General features: G+C 47.4%; 1 protein-coding gene across 2 annotated transcripts in view; it reads left to right on the top strand.

Annotated features, from left to right (window-relative positions):
* Positions 1-300: 300 nt before the first annotated feature.
* Fam20a (family with sequence similarity 20, member A) overlaps positions 301-15972 on the top strand; it is a 53418-nt gene continuing 37746 nt past the window's right edge. Inside the window, exon 1 of one of the 2 annotated variants that reach the window (XR_388388.4) lies at positions 301-2152. Coding sequence is in view for 1 of the 2 variants with exons in the window: in NM_153782.2 (NP_722477.1) it covers positions 1749-2152 (404 nt within the window). In the remaining variant the exon portion in view is untranslated. The remainder of the gene's footprint in view (positions 2153-15972) is intronic. The other variant, NM_153782.2, reaches the window with a different exon arrangement.

Genomic DNA, 15972 nt, shown 5'->3' with positions numbered 1-15972 from the left:
CACACACACACACACACACGGGCACACACACGGGCACACACACGGGCACACACACGGGCACACACGGGCACACACACGGGCACACACACACACGGGCACACACACACACACACACACACACACACACACACGGTCACACACACGCACTTCTATCTAAAGATGAGAGGACAGCAGCTGCCACAAGAAATAGTTGACCAACTGCCGGGAAAACTCCAGTGTTAACCCACAAGCTACAGTGTCTCAGAATGGAGACTCCAGCAAGAACCTGGAGATCCTTAACCAATGAAATTAGCATACATAGGCGCTTTGTTGCCCAGGCAGGCAACAGCTGGGGGGAAACAGTCTTTTCCTGAACATTCTCCAGGGTGGGGCCACCTCTCCAGGCAGACTCGCATTTACTATGCTCCCAAATTATAAAACAGAGAAAGCCAAGGTTTCAGGGCTGCCCTCCCCTGATCCTCAGAAGGAAGGAACACGGGGTGGAGAAGTGTAAATGACCTCACAGGATATCAGGAGAAAGCCTAAGTAAGCGGGTCCTCCAGTGATTCATTTGGGTGGACTACTTTCACACCAAGCTACATTCAAGAGTTCGGAGTGGGGTCATTTGGGGCCCCTCCCTCCCTGCCATTTCCTCTTTTCAAAGTACTGGAAGATTTGGAGTCAAACTCCATCCAAACAGGAAATCACCCAGGTTCTAGGTTAAGGGGAGTGGGAGGGGCTCTTATTTTTTAAAGGGCAAGCTATTTTTGTGCACCACGTGAGTATCTTCAGAGCAAGTGCCTACTATGTGCTGGTTGCTATGAATCCAGTTTATGCCCTGCAGCGAGTATGCTGAGAAATGAAATCCAAACCCCCAGACACACATCTGGCAAAGCTTACAGAAGAAAGGCTTTTAAGGGTTTGCATTGTCCCCCCCCAAAAAAAAAAACCCTAAAAATGGAAATGAAAGGCTCAAGTCCACCTCTCTTGGGCTCACCAGGATGTGTATGAAGAGCCCTGAGCAAGGAAAGTGGGGACAAAGAGGAGGAGCCGGAGGAGAGGATTGATGACAAGGTGGAAGGGCAGAGCCGGCAGCAAAGGGATTGGGAGTTTGGCTGGCAAGCTATGCCAGAGGCAGGTGCCAGCTAAGAGTGGGCGGAGGTGCGGGCGCCAGGCCAATCCAGGCAGCGGGGAGGCTCCGCGTTACCTCTGCCTCTAGGAGTCTAGGCGCAAAGACAAGCTCGCCCTGAGTCGCCCCTGCTTTGTCAACTCTGCGTTCCCTCCGCTCCTGCCAGCCCGGGGCACAGGAGTCCCTGCCGCCTGCAGGAGGAGCCGCTGGATCTGTCTCAGCAGCTGCGGAGAGACAGCATCCTTGGAAGAGACGCCCCGGGCTACGCAGTCTCTCCAGCCTCCTCCTAGGGGGCGAGAGCTCCTTTGCGCTCCCTCCAGTGATCGCCCTCTACACGGCCACCAGAGCCAGCACTCCTCCACGGGACCTCCCCACCTGAGCGGTCCCTGGCAGAGGGGGTCACAGGGCAAAGAGACTCAAATAACAACCGGGTAGCCAGGGAACCCCAACCCTGCCTCTCTACTGGGCAAGAAAAGACGACGCTGTCAACACTGTGAGCTTCCTGCACGCGGTCCCCAAGTTCAGGGAAGACACCCTTCCAGGAAGAGCTAATCCCCTGTGTGAGCATTCCAGCCTCCTCCGGACTCCAGGAGCTTCTTCCGTCTGCACCCCAAGTGTTTCCCGGGTGTCCGCTTGGGCCATGCCCGGGCTGCGCAGGGACCGCCTGCTGGCCCTGCTGCTCCTGGGCGCGCTCTTCTCCGCCGACCTCTACTTCCACCTCTGGCCGCAAGTGCAGCGCCAGCTCCGGCCGGGCGAGCGCCCCGCCGCCTGCCCGTGCTCTGGCCGCGCCCCCTCCGCGTCTCTACACTCAGCCGCAGCCTCCCGAGACCTTGGCACAGCCTCGCACAACTTTTCAGGAGCTTTGCCCCGGGTTGAGCATCCCAGCCGCGGCCACCCTGCCCCGCGCTCTAAGCTGCAGGCCCTCTTCGCCCACTCGCTCTACCAAGTCCTGGAGGATCCGCCTCTCCTGGGACCCGAAGACTGGCTCCTGGCCAGCCAGGAGGCGCTGCGGTATTACCGGAGGAAGGTGGCCCGCTGGAACAGGTGAGAACCCTTCCGAGGAACCCCAGCACCGGACTCCCTAGCATGACCCTCCAGGTCCTGGCTACCCATGTCCACTCCCACCCTGGGCTGTGGGAACTTCACTCTGCCGTCACAGCCTGGCACTAGGCTTCGATCCCCATCTGGACGCCCACCAGCTGTAGCAGGCCTTAGATTTCTGAGCAACAGCAAAGAAATGCTCCCAGCCACTCCCCTCGAGTTCCTGGGTTCTCTAGCCAGTCAGTTTCCTGGTCCCAATGCTTTCTCGGGCCTCTTTCGCGCTGTCCTGCTGTGGACAGCTGCTCTGGGCCTGCTGTTTTCCAGAATGAACTTTGCAAACAGAGAGCAGGGCTGGCGACACTCAGCTCTGCTCTTTGGTCAGATCTGACTGTCATATCCCAAAGACCCAGTTTCCCCCCCCCCCCCCCCCCCCGTCCCTGTCCCTCTGCTCAGGGTTGGAGACCAAAGAGGTCAGCTGGAGCAAACTCTGATACGGCCAATCCCTGTTGCTCATTAAACAGGGCCTGTCGGGTGTTTAGGCAATGTTCCAAACTGAAGGCAATTTATCATCTTTTATTATTGTGATGATTTGGGCTGAGGCTACTGGAGAGAAAGGGGTTCGGGGTTCGGGGTTCGGGGGCTGGAGGCCTAGGAATTTTGTAATCTGAAAGCAAAAATTGGAGTTAAATATTAAAGTATTTAGGATAAATCTAAGAGTGTTTTCACAAGGGCATGTTGGATAACGTATCTAGGATAAATTTGTTTTAACAAGAGTGTGTTGGCGATGTTGAGGTAGAGGCTGTTGGGAGGTCCCCCAGCCTAGAGCAGAAAGCCTTCATATGAATTAAGGGCTCTTTCAAAGTCTAGAGCTTGTTGGTCACTTGAATCCAGGGTTCCGTGTTCCTGACACACCCATCTGTTAATACAGAGATTTCAGAGTGAGGTGTCAGGGGTGGTTTTGGAGTCTCTCTGGAAGATGAGAAAGCCATAAATCTCAGTTGAAACTCTGTTGCTAGCCCAATTTAACTGTTTTCTCATTAATTGGTGGGACTAAACCTTGGAGCGGGGAGGGGGTGTGTGTGCAGATAACTTCAGCAAATGGAGAGAAAGAAGTTGAAACTTATTGGCTGAAATTGCTACAGTGAATTTCATTTGCAACCTCTATCTATGGCTGGTGATTTTCTATTAGAAAGTGGTTCTCAATTCTATTGCTAATTGCATGCAATAAAAAGGCAGCTTAAGATTGCTTCTCAAGTGCTGTCACGTTCAATATTACCTTAATTTCATCAATAATGTGGTAGCATTATGGATCAGTGAACTAGGAAATTTGCCCTTAGAAAAATTATCCATAGAAATACAGGCTATGGGCAAAGTTGCTTGCTATTGTAAATGTAGATGTATGTCTGCCTAGTCTCATTTCTGTCGCCTTGAATTTCCTTATGTTACTTGGGCCCTGCAGGAAATTCCAGGGAAATATTTGGGGAGAAAGGCAAAACTCTTCCTCACCAAGCTGAGTAATTGATTTTAAGCTTCTAACAATGTGTAACACAGACACACACACAACTTACTGCCCAGAAAATTTGGTCATTTAACAGGGAATCAATCAGTGGGGGCTGGAGACCTTTCTATTTGTCTTTAGGCAGATCACTAATAGTAGCAGTTTCCCAGGCAAAGTCTATGGGTGACATAAAAGTTGAAGCTGTATATAATAGTGCCAAACCTTGACCTCTGAGACAGAAAACACATTCCCTCCACCTGAAAAGTCCTGTAAACATCCACAGGATGGTGTCAACAAGAAAATGGGTGACAGTTACACCGGTGTTAAAAATGCAACCCACCGAGAGCATAGCTCAGTTGGTAGACGGCTTGCCTGGCATTCATGAAACCCTGGTTCAGTTGGCAAAACCCCATAAACCAGGCACATGTCTGTTATCCTGACCCCACCCCCACCCCCAGGAGGTAGAAGGAGGAAGAACAGAAATCCAAGGTCAGCCCCATCTACTTGCTGAGTTTGAGACTAGGGAGGGCTAGGTGAGAGCTGTCTCCAAATACATGGAACTCAAAAGACTTATGGGCTGGTATGGATTGACTCTTAGGAAAACGTCTACTGTAATCACACCGTCCCTTACTGCTCAGGAATAAGGAAGCATCCAGATTCCCCCAAAAAGATATTTAGAATGGGCGGCAAAGGAGAAATGATGAATGGTCTGGGAGATTGTTTGCGTCTTGCACAGACAAGTCCTTGCTTATAGCCATGACCCTGCTAGCATTTAAAAGCTAGTGGTATTTAAGTGGTGCTTCCCTGCCAATAATTACCTAACATTAATTGCTATCCAAAAACAAACCTATCAGCAAACCGTCTACCACATTAGGAGAGGCAGAGGTAATGACATAGCCAAGTCCGCTTTCTGCATCCCTTGCCTGGAAGGGAACGTTATTAGTCCGAGGGATTTTTATGTTTATTTTTTATTCTTTGCTACCACACTAAGAAATGACAACTGGAGCTAACTTCCAATGGGTGTGTGTGTGTGTGTGTGTGTGTGTGTGTGTGTGTGTGATGGCTCCTTCCACTCCCCACCCCTGAACATTCTTTTGGATTTCACACAGTACCAGATGGGGTTTGGGCACTGTCCTGAATGTTTCGATTCTCAACCGACGTCAGTTCATTTGGATGTCAGTACTTTAGTTAGGTTGAAATGTAGAAGCGATGCTGTGTGTCAAATAGGCTGACTATGTGTCCTCCGGTCCTGAAGACTGGGCAAACCTCCTTATAAGACAGTCCTTCCTTGACTTATTGCCTGCCTCGCTCTCTCATTCAAAATGCAACCAAGTGTGGTTCGGTCCAAGTTTAAAATGTAATCAGGGAAAGTGTCACTGTCAGGCTGTCAGCTGCTGATCACAGCAAGCAAGCCAGTGCCAGGCTCCATCAACCTTGATGACACCTCTGGCACCTGTGCGGAATATCAAAAAGGCAGGGGGACAGGGAAATGTCAACAACACTCTTTCGGGCCATACGCTAACGAGGCAGAGCTGTGCAGCTTTTGTTGTTAGTCCTTAACCAGCGATGGTGAGAGTGAGTGAGGCTTACCTGGATCCCAGGTCACCGCTCACATTTGGAGTTGTGCTGGCACTCTGATCTTGGAACTTCTTCTATGGTCCACAGCTGTCTCAGCCAGACATCTGTTCTTGGACAGACATGTCAAAACTGGAAAGCTGGTCCTGGCCTTTTGCCTACATATCTTTGGTCAGCTCTTCTATAATCCTCTGGTTTTGGTGGTCAAGGTCAAATAGGGTCAAATAGGGTCAAATAGGGTCATGCCTCTTTTATGTATGGTGTTGGTGGTCAAGGTCAAATAGGGTCATGCCTCTTTTATGTAGCAACTCCAGCAGCAGGAATGGATACAAGCACGCCTTCTCTGCTCTCTGCTTTCCTTTCTGTCTTCCTTCCATGTCAGGACCGTGGTACTGGCCAGCAATCACAGATTCAGCATCTCTCAGGAGTGTGTGTGTGGTTGCTTATTGTCTCTCCATCTCAAGCTTCTACCATTTCCCTCTCCTACCTCCTCGTTGTCACGGAAAGGAACCCTGCCTGGCCCAAAGTCTCTCTTTAGAAGTCACAGCAGAGAGACTGGGCAGCTTTTCAAAAATGACAGTTGTTCAAGAGGAGTAAGTTGGCTGAAGTTTTCCTGGGGGAATCTCTAAGGAGATCCAGAAACCAGGCAGATAAGAGGAGAATAGGGAGAGAAGGCCAGGAGAGGAGAGAAATTTCTGCTGGAAATAAGGACTGTCTAGCCTAGGAATCTCAAAAGATTAGCTCTCTCCTCCCACGGCACTGTGCGATGCGCAATGCACCCCTTCATGCTGCTTTCCTCCTCAGTGTCTCTGTAGGTCTTTCTGGCTTACCTCGTGACTACTCCAGACCACTTGAAATGTCCATTTCTCAAGAGCAGTTCAGCCTTCGGGGTGGACAAAAGTCCAGACGCACAGTCACAGACAGTGGCCTTTCTCCCAGACTCAGCAGGACCTTAGCCTTTGTCTGAGTACTCTTCCAGCCTTGCTAGGCAGAGAGAGAAATGGCCGCCCAGAATGTGGGAATGCTCCCCAGCCACAGCCTATGCGTGGTGAGCAACCGGAGTTGGGATTCATTTCCATCCGTCTTAATTAGAGCCTGGCTGGACTGGTTTGGGAACAGCTATTATCTTGGTGGTTTCTGATACCTGGGACTGCTCTATTCTGGTCAGTATGAGAAGCCACAGGCAGAAGAAGCCACAGGCAGATGGCTTCTGGGTGAGTTAGTCCAGAGAGCCAGTTCAGGCTCCTCTCTCGTTGTACCCTGACTCACTGCCTCAATAAAGAGCTAAATCAGGAGAAGTATCAGGGGTAGTCACCCAGGGAGGGTGGGACATCCTGCTTCTAAGCAGATCAAAGTGAAGACCCTTGGTCAAGAGCCAGAAGTCACACCATCGCTTCCAGCCCCAGGCCGACTTCTCTCACCTCAACCAATTTCTCAACAACCCTGGAAACTCAAGCGGCTGGGTTTGGTTTTTTTGCTTTTTTGTTTTTTTTTTTTTTAATGTGTAAATCATCCTACCTGAAGCATGCTAGCTTTAAGCCAGTTACTTCACATCCACTTGATAACTAGGGCCTCAAGGTTCTGTAGTACTAGGTACATGTGGTCAGTAGATTTCCTAGATGGCTTTCCAAGATTTCCAGCCCTGGTATATACACACACATACATACACACACACACGCAGACATGCACACACAGGCATGCACAAACACACACACATACATACCTATTCCAGTAACTCAGTCCAATTCCATTGTATATCTGCTGTAAATATATTTTACAGATGTCCCAGAACAGGGGAATTCTCTGGCAGGGCTGATCGGAGCACATACATCCCTAACTCAAGATCCTTTGAGTTTATGGACAAAGAGGAAACCAGGAAGTTTGACTGGTACTCCTGACTTGGGGGGAATGGGGATCACTTGGCAGGGAATATAAATAACCTTTAAGAGTCCAAGTTGGCTCCTGCTGGCACGCAGTAAGAAGATAGAAATTCAGGTCCTACTGTGCCAGGAAACGAATGGGCCTGGCAACAGAGGTTCTACCCCGCTCCACTCTCCCCAGAGCCTCCAAACAAGAATTCAGATTAATGAAGACCTTAACTCCAGCTCATGCAGAGCATGTTTCTACTGAGAGCCTGGCCTCTATTCTCCAGATCGGGGAGACGAAGTAGGGAGGGGAGGTGTCTAAGCTATTGGGTTTATGACGGTTCCTAGGACAATGGTAAGACATGAACACCGTGCTACTGTTTGATCTAGTGAGTGGAGGAAACAGGATGAGAGTTCTATACAAAGCTGCCCAGAGTCAGGCACATAGCTAGCCATACCAGGAGTTGGCACCAGAATCATGTCTGTAACAGCCACCTCCCGAGCCTCACCCCTGTCCAGTGTCCTCTGATGTCCAGAGACCATTGCCTGGACTCTTCAGGAATGTCTTCTCTGACAACACCCCGACTGGTTCTTCTGTTCCTTCTGCCCACATATGCCACAAGGTTTCGCATGCTCATCCGCTATGCCCACCCATCACTTCATGGAGCTTGGAGTGAGGCATGCAGATAAATGGCCACTGGCTCTTTGGCATTGAAAGCTTACACCCAATCACCAACCCTCCAGACATCTGTTTCAAGGCTTGCCATGGGGTTGATCCCACGTAAATATCTGTGGAATGCGTAATTGTGAACAGATGACACCAGGATTTAAGGCTATCGGTAGCTGATTACGTCCTACCGAAAAAGCCTTTGGATAAAATAGATCCCAACTGTGAAGTCACCCCCAACTATGACTTGCTGACTCCTATAAAAGCCTAAAGCAAAACCACCCCCGAAGAGCCAGTGCAAGGTTTGGATCTGGGTTTGTTTCCTACGGTAGGAGCCTGAACGAAATCAAGTCCAGACCCGAGACGGAGGCAAGAAGGAAAGTTGAGAAGGTGTCATTTGCTAAGCTGAAGGACTTTCTTTAGCATCTTATGCTTTCTTAGGAAGAGCAGCCAAGAAGCCTTGCATGAAATAAAAAATGGGAAACTCAGGGGCTTTGAGGTTGCCAAAGCCGCCCCTGCCCCGCCCCTGGGCAGGTGCCCACCTATATTTTTCTTATGATTATTCATTAAGCTGGAAGCTGATGAGAAGCTTCGAATTGTGCTGAAGTATTGCCTGTGTATGGCTGAAAGCCCAGTGGGGTTACCATTCTAAACAGCTGTGGCTTTGGTGGAACAGAAGATACTGGGCACAAATTACTACCTGTAATTATGGGCAGGCACTCATGTATGCGCCTAATGAAAACCACAGTATGGAAAAAACACTTAGCTCTGTTTGGGCCGTCACTTGGCACAACGTCCCATGGCTGAAAGTGGGAAATCGGGCCAGAACTGAGTTTGAGGGCTTCAGGGAGAAGCCAGTGCCCAAGACTTTCCACCCGTACGTAGAGCCTGGCTTTAGGGGCCAAGCCCTGGGGGCAGCCAGGAGAATTTGGCTGGAGCAACAAGAGACCAAATGGAGTCCCAGCAAGGGCCTCTTTTATTGGATTCACTAGTAATAAGCCAGATAATAAATTTGTGGAGCCACAGGAAACAGAGCAGTGAGGAACTGCGGTTCCCAAGAAGTCCTGTGCCTGTGATAAACCCAGCAAAATACAGAAATGCTGGCAAAGGGGCCGGGGAGACGCCTGGGTGGGGAGAGCTCAGTCAGCTCAGTGGTACACGCCTGTAATTTTAACACTGGGGAGGCAGAGACAAGGGGGACTCCCTGGGACTTGCTGGCTGGCCAGTTGGGACAAATGGATGCGCTCCAAGTTCAGTCCGAGAACCCGTCTTAAGAAGAAAAAAGGGAGGGGAAACCAACTGAGAAAGACACCTGATGTTGACTTCCGGCCTCTGTATCCATATGCATGTTTGCACATGTGTGCACATGTGCGCATGTGTGTGTGTGTGTGTGTGTGTGTGTGTGTGTATCTGTCTGTCTGTCTCTGTCTCTCTCAAGCACACACACACACACACACACACACACACACACACACACACACACACGACGGCATAGATAGAAGCATATGCCTGAGAAACGGGATCATAAAAAGCATGGTGGCCTGGATTTATTTTACCACACTGGGGGTCAAATCCAAGCTAGACCCCCCCCTTGCCTTGTTCGAACTCCAGCACTAAGCCCAAGGCATCCACCCAGGAAAAGCAAAGCTGTTGATCTGCTAGGCTAAGCACAGCTCTCAGACACTAATAAAAGCCTGTTTCAATCTCCAGCATTTGGGTCATCAGTAAACATTTTTGATGATGCTGACCAACAATAAAATCTACACAAAGGGACAGGTCATCTCTCCTGGCTTACCTAGTCACATGTCCTGGGGGGGGGTGTCTCCGTTTCAGAGCAGTTGAGATGGGCATATTTGTAGCTTTCCGGCCTTTTTCTCTTTAAGAGTAGAAAAGTCCCAGATCCTGTAGGAAGGCTGCAGATCTGTTCTCACAGCTCAGCTCCTGGCCTTTCTTACCCTGAGAAGAATTATGCACCACCAATGATGTTTATTTCTGCATCCTGGGCTCCCCTGAGCATTCAGGAAAGAGTCAGACTGAGTGACCCCAATTCTGTAATCAAATCTAGCCTCTTATATTAACCAAAGTTTCCTTGCGGGGGATGTTTAACTGGGGTCACTGTATCCCACTGAGTTCAGGTAGGATCCACACTTCCCCTTAAATTATGCAAATTTGCATTCTGAGCATATGTTCACCCTCTTAGGAAATAGTTCATTAGACTTGCAAAGTACTCCTTGCATTCCTCAGGATACACTGGTTTCAGGAGTCGGAGAAAAACAATTCAAGGTAGCGGGACTAGGAAACAGAAGTAGGGGCTGGACAAACCAAACCTTGGAGGAGAGAGCTACCTTTGGCCTGACTCTGTTCTTGCTCACCACAGCACCCCTGCCTGTCCCTATTCTTGCTCTCCAGAGCTTGCCTGCATTCATCCTTTCCACAGACCAACAAGAACCAGAGGTCTCTTGCTTCTCTTCTTTGAACCTCTTCAGCCTCCCTGTCTCCTAGATGAGATAGCCTCAATCCTTCCATGAGATAAAAAACTCCTCTCCTCTTCCTCCCTTCATCTGTTGATATGGGTAAACTGGAAGTCTTGCTTCTTCTAGAAGTCCCTCCTTTAAAGCCAGAAGCTCAAACCCCCACTCTTTGTGTTTCTCTTATTATAATGCTAATCCTCAGGTTTGGAACTCTAGCTCAGTACTGAAGCACACTGGTTGCTTTTCCAGAGGACCAGGGTTCAACTCCCAGCACCTACATGGTGGCTTACAACCATGTGTGACTCCAGTTCTAGGGAATCCTCCAAGGACACCAGACACTCGCCTGGTGCACATAAAAACATTTAGGCAAACATTCATACATATAAAAACATTGAAAGTTAAAACTAAAATAATGACAATGTCTAAGGCTAACAGAAGCTGTGGTTGAATGGGTTACATAGACCACACCACTTCCTCTCCTAATAACAAATGTAATACTTAGAAACAATGAGGAGGGGAGGGGAGAGGGAGGGGTTGGGAGGAAGGGGGGGGATGCAATTGGGATGTAAAGCAAGCTTTAAAAAAAAACTTAACTTGGAAAAAAGGAAACAATAACAAAGATTTGTTACTCCTTACAAGGTTTATTAAGAGTTTGTGTTCTATAACAGAATTTCCAAAGACTATTGTCTTTCCATTTCTCTGTTGGACACTGGTGATCTGGGCTGAGAATGCTTAACTCCAAATGCTCAAGCCTGAAAACATTTGGGGTTTCGGACATTTGAGGAGTGGGGAATTTTATACACATAATGGGAACTGTAGGGGATGGGCACGTGTCCATACACAATAGGTGGCTTTGTTACACCTGTGTCCTGTACACATAGCATGGAGGGAATTTTACACCTTATGATTAGAACGTCTGGTTTGGTCGTGTTCCGCCATATGGCATCAGTTACAGAAGTCTACTGTCACAGCAAAACTCAAAACTTTACAGATTTTGTACATCTTGGGTTTCAGGTCTTTCAGATAGAGGGATTCAACCTATAATAATTGTCAGCATTAAAACCATGAACATGTAGAGCCACTTATGTAGCTAGTTTCCTACTGAACAGACTGGTCTGAGGCTGAACATGATACACACACATGTAGCCTATGCACTCAGGAGTCTGAGGCAGGAGGATCACAATTTCAAGGAGAACCTGTCCTATATAGGAAAAAATAAAAATAAAAGTCTCAAACAAGCAAACAAAACATTAGTTTATACAGCCAGTCAGACTGGCCTGAACAGCCCCTTCTAAAGCCATCAGCCAATTCAGTTTCTTATGAGTAGCTCTCCCACTAACCCAGGATGCCTCTGCAGCCTCAGTTGTCTCTGCATAGGGCCTGTGGGGGGTTGAATGAAAATGGCCCCCATAGGTCCATCAGGAGTGGTACTATTAGGATGTGTGGCCTTGTTGGGGGCATCACTAGTGGGTTAGCTTTGAGTTCTTAGAGTTCTCAAACCAGACCTAATGGCTCACATTCTGTTCCTGTTGCCCACTGATCCAGATGTAGAACTCTTGGCTCCTTCTCTTAACTTTATGTCATTGGAACTGTCCAGCCCATGGAACACTGCCACCCACATTGAAGTTGGGTCTTCCCACCTCGATTAACCTAATCTAAAAACTATCTCACTGACTTGCTCAGGGGTTCTTTTCTTGGGTGAGTCTAGGTCCTATTGTTATTAAGCATCACACCATTAAATAGATAAAGATTATAGATACATATATAGATATAGATACATATATAGATATAGATACATATATAGATACATATATAGATATAGATATAGATATAGATATAGATATAGATATAGATATAGATATAGATATAGATATAGATATAGATATAGATATAGATATAGAGCCTCAGTGCACCTCCAAGACACCAAAGCAAGTCTTATGATTATAGTTATAATCACAATGTTACTTTAATGTATAATAATGTTCAAGGCTGTAGTGAGAAACAATGAATGGGTCTCCTAGAGCAGTTTGCTATCAGAAAACAAAAATACCTGAGGTAGGTTTCCTACTACAAAAGGGTTCTGCCTCCCTAGCCTCCAGCCCTCTAAGGAGACTCTTCATGATCTCCCTAGGCCCAGCTGGGTGCCTAAGATGTAGCTTCTAGCCAGTTGGAAGCCGTGGGATCATTCTGCAATTCCCAAGCACAGGGAAATCAGGCTTTGTATCTGTTACAGAGGCTGCCATAACCCTCTACGTCATCTGTGCCATCGATGGTGCCTTTAAACATCACCACTTTACCACCCTGCAGCTCTGGAGTGATGCAGCCTGGTAGCCAGCCAGAAGCCTCCCTCCAGTGGCCCCAGGGAGACTTGAGTCTTGTCCCTTCCAACTTCTAGGAGCTAATAGCATCGCATGTGCCCTGGCCATCACCCTACAATGGGTTTCGTGGTCACATCTCCTCTATCCCTCTAGGTACCTTCTGTCTATGTGTTCATGTCTCCTCTTCTGCCTCTCTATGTACCTGTCTCTTCTGTCTGTGTGGACATGTCTCTTCTTCTGTCTTTCTCTTCCAAAACACTTGTCATTAAATTCATGACCCATCTACATAATTCAAGATAATCTCTTCTCAGGAACCTTAACTTATTTTCCTCCACAAAGAATCTTTTTCCAAATGAAGACCTGTTTGCAAGCTCAAAGGAGAGCAGGCCAGCAATGTATTTGGGAACTCACCATTCAGCCTGAAACATATTTCATTACAAATACAAACTCTATGTAGTTACCAGTTTAAGTGGTTTTTCGAACCCTCTTAGATAAAACAGAATCAAATATCATCCATTAGATAAGCTTTCAGATATGTCATAAAATAATCATGATTGTTGCAATATAAAATATAAAAAAAAAGCATTGAGAATTAGGTCAAAGAGAAAATGAGATTCAAGATCAGTGAATCTGGGTATAAGGAGTTTCTCACAGTCTTTGCCAAGAAAACCTGCCAGTGTCAGCTCTACTTAGAACCCACCAACTATGTCTATAAGACAGAGGCCCACGAAAGCACACTGATTCCTCTGATTCCTCGAGTGAACAGAATTCCACAAGACGTATGCTGAGGGTCATCTTGGGGGAGGATTCCCCAAGGATGTAGAGGAGGGTGCCAGTCCTTATCAACGCTATGACTTGTGGTGGTGGTGGCAGCGGCAGTGGTGGTGATAGTGATTAGGGTTGGGGATGAAGGCAGGAGAGCCTTGGGGAGGACATTTCTTTTGCTGAGCCACCCACAAATGGGTCCTGGTGTTCAAGCCTTTGTCTCGTGGATGGAAGGAAGGTAAAGTCTTGAGGCTCTGCGGCAGTGGGTACCAGACATCCTTTGGACCGTCCTCCACGAGTCTTATCTTTTCAATAGATCTTCTGATCGACAGTTGAGTGACAGCTGAATTAAAAATAAAACTCCAAAGCACCTGGACTGCAGCTTTTCAAGGTTGTTGTTCAGGGCAAAGAAACAGAATTGGTAATCAACTGAAGTTGGACGTAGGAACAAATGGTTCTGTGTTGGGGTGGTGGAGTTAAACAGGCAAGAAAGTGAACTCAAAGCCACTGACCTCTGTCCAAAGAGAAAGCAAAGGTCCCCAGGCCACCTAGATACTTCTCAGACTATACTCTCAGGTCTGCTGTAATGAGCCAATGGGTAATTAATCAATCAATAGGCCATGGATGTGGCTGCAAATGTAGGGGCTGGGAAAAATTTAAATCAATTATAATCAAATGAAAACCATCAATAATGCAGTCATAGACTGCCTAATGTATCAGTGGCCTCTCCAGGTTAAATTCATTACAAAATGAAACAACCAGATACCCCCATTAGGTAACATTTCTGTTATTAGCTATAAACCCATTAAAAGATAGGAGGAGCCAGCCAAAAGCTACAAGCTTGGACTTATACATTTATGTATTACATTTATATGAGCCCTTTCTTTGGCAGCCATGGCGTCCATGATCTATTAAGACGATTTATACTTTTTGATAGTAAAGCCATTTCATCTATAGACATGAAAAGTACACCGTCCCCAGTCTCCTGGTAAGACGCACTGTGCTCCTCTTATTGGAAGTATTACCTACTGACAAGGCTATAATTTAATGAGCAGGGACACCAGGAGAACTCAACTCTGCTGGAGACAGCCAGCTGGCTCTTCCTCTTCTCTAGGTCATTGTTTCAAAGGGAAAATGTTCTACGCTGCCAACCAAAGGGAATCCTGGGTGCTTCTTTTCCACAAGGCCCATTTCACTTCCCAACACAACTTGTTACAGTCTTGTTTACTGATTTGTTAATCAATATCCTCACTAGATCCTAAGCTTCTTAAGAATTGTTTGGGTTGAGTAAGGGCTCCACATTTTAACCCCCGGGTCCTGGGACTAACATCTTGCCCTGGAGGGGGGTGGGGGTGGAGGGAGTCACTTAATTAAATCAAGAATAACTTTTGATTGATTTAGGTAAGCTGAAATGAAAGCCCATTGTAGACTATCAAGATGGCCCCCAAATCCAGTGCCAAGTGTCCTTGCAAGAGGGAGATTAGACACAAACAGAGGAGTTGTCCAACTCTCAAGTTCCATCATGGCTGCCTCGTATGTGCTGTGTAACCTGAGGCTTATTTCCTGGAGCCTTTGTTTCCAGGTCTGTGGAGGGGAATGTAATACAAATCCAAAGAGGAGCCGGGAGGCTGCCTGGTTCCGTCAATACTGAGTCAACAGTAGTGAAAGACCACTGGCTGGTTTTCCGCTAGCGTTCCATGTGAGTTTTTTTGGTTCCCAACAAAATCTAGCCCTCTCCATTTGTGTTTGGTGGTTGGGTTAGTAGTGAAGAAACAATGTCTGTGGTCTCCCATGCCAGGAAAAAGCACCCACACTTGTAGGCTGCTGTTTGCCCTTTTTTGACTTAACCAGAGCTGACTCTTCCATGAAGAAAATAAAGAACAATCTCTCCCCCAACATTGCGATGTCAAATATCTAGAACTTAGAGGTCAGCTGAGAACATAGAGTAACCTCTAATTGTAGTGTGTTCATGTTTCAGAAACATTTCCTCCATCCATCCATCTATCATCTATCTATCTATCTATCTATCTGTCTGTCTGTCTGTCTGTCTGTCTGTCTGTCTGTCTGTCTATCTATCTATTTATCTATCTCTATCTCCCTCTCTTTCTGCAGATTTTAGAAACCTCTCTCTCTTTACCTAACAAAGATTGTATCAAACAAGCTGACCTTGGTTTTGGGGAGACCCTTTCCCTTAAGCCAAACCTCTAAGGACCTTGCCACACCCTCTAAGGGTCTTTGTGTTTAAGACAGTGTTAAAATATTGTATCATTTAACCATCAGAACTTCGTGCGCAGGTACTCTTGTTATCTACGTATTCAGACTAAAGAAAGGCTCCTTCGGGTTAGGTCACACAAAATAACTAGACTTCCGAATCTGGAAGATGGTCCAGGCACAGGGGCCTGGGTCCTTGTATTGTTGTTACAAGGACCTGAGTCCATCCCCAGATCTGCATCAAATAAAAGTGGGGATTGGGTGGAATGTGCTGACCTCGGCACTGGGGAGGTGGAAACAAACAGGGGCTTTCAGAGTACAGCCTCAGGTCAGGGAGGGACCCTGTCTCAAGAACAAACAAAGGGACAATGCCTGAAGAATCATAGGTTGTCCTCTGGCTTCCACAAACACACTCACTCCTGCACACACACACACACACACACATACACACAC

Source organism: Mus musculus, chromosome 11 (genome assembly GCF_000001635.26).
Source record: "Mus musculus strain C57BL/6J chromosome 11, GRCm38.p6 C57BL/6J".
NCBI lineage: Eukaryota > Metazoa > Chordata > Mammalia > Rodentia > Muridae > Mus > Mus musculus.
This window is presented reverse-complemented; position numbering and strand designations above follow the sequence as displayed.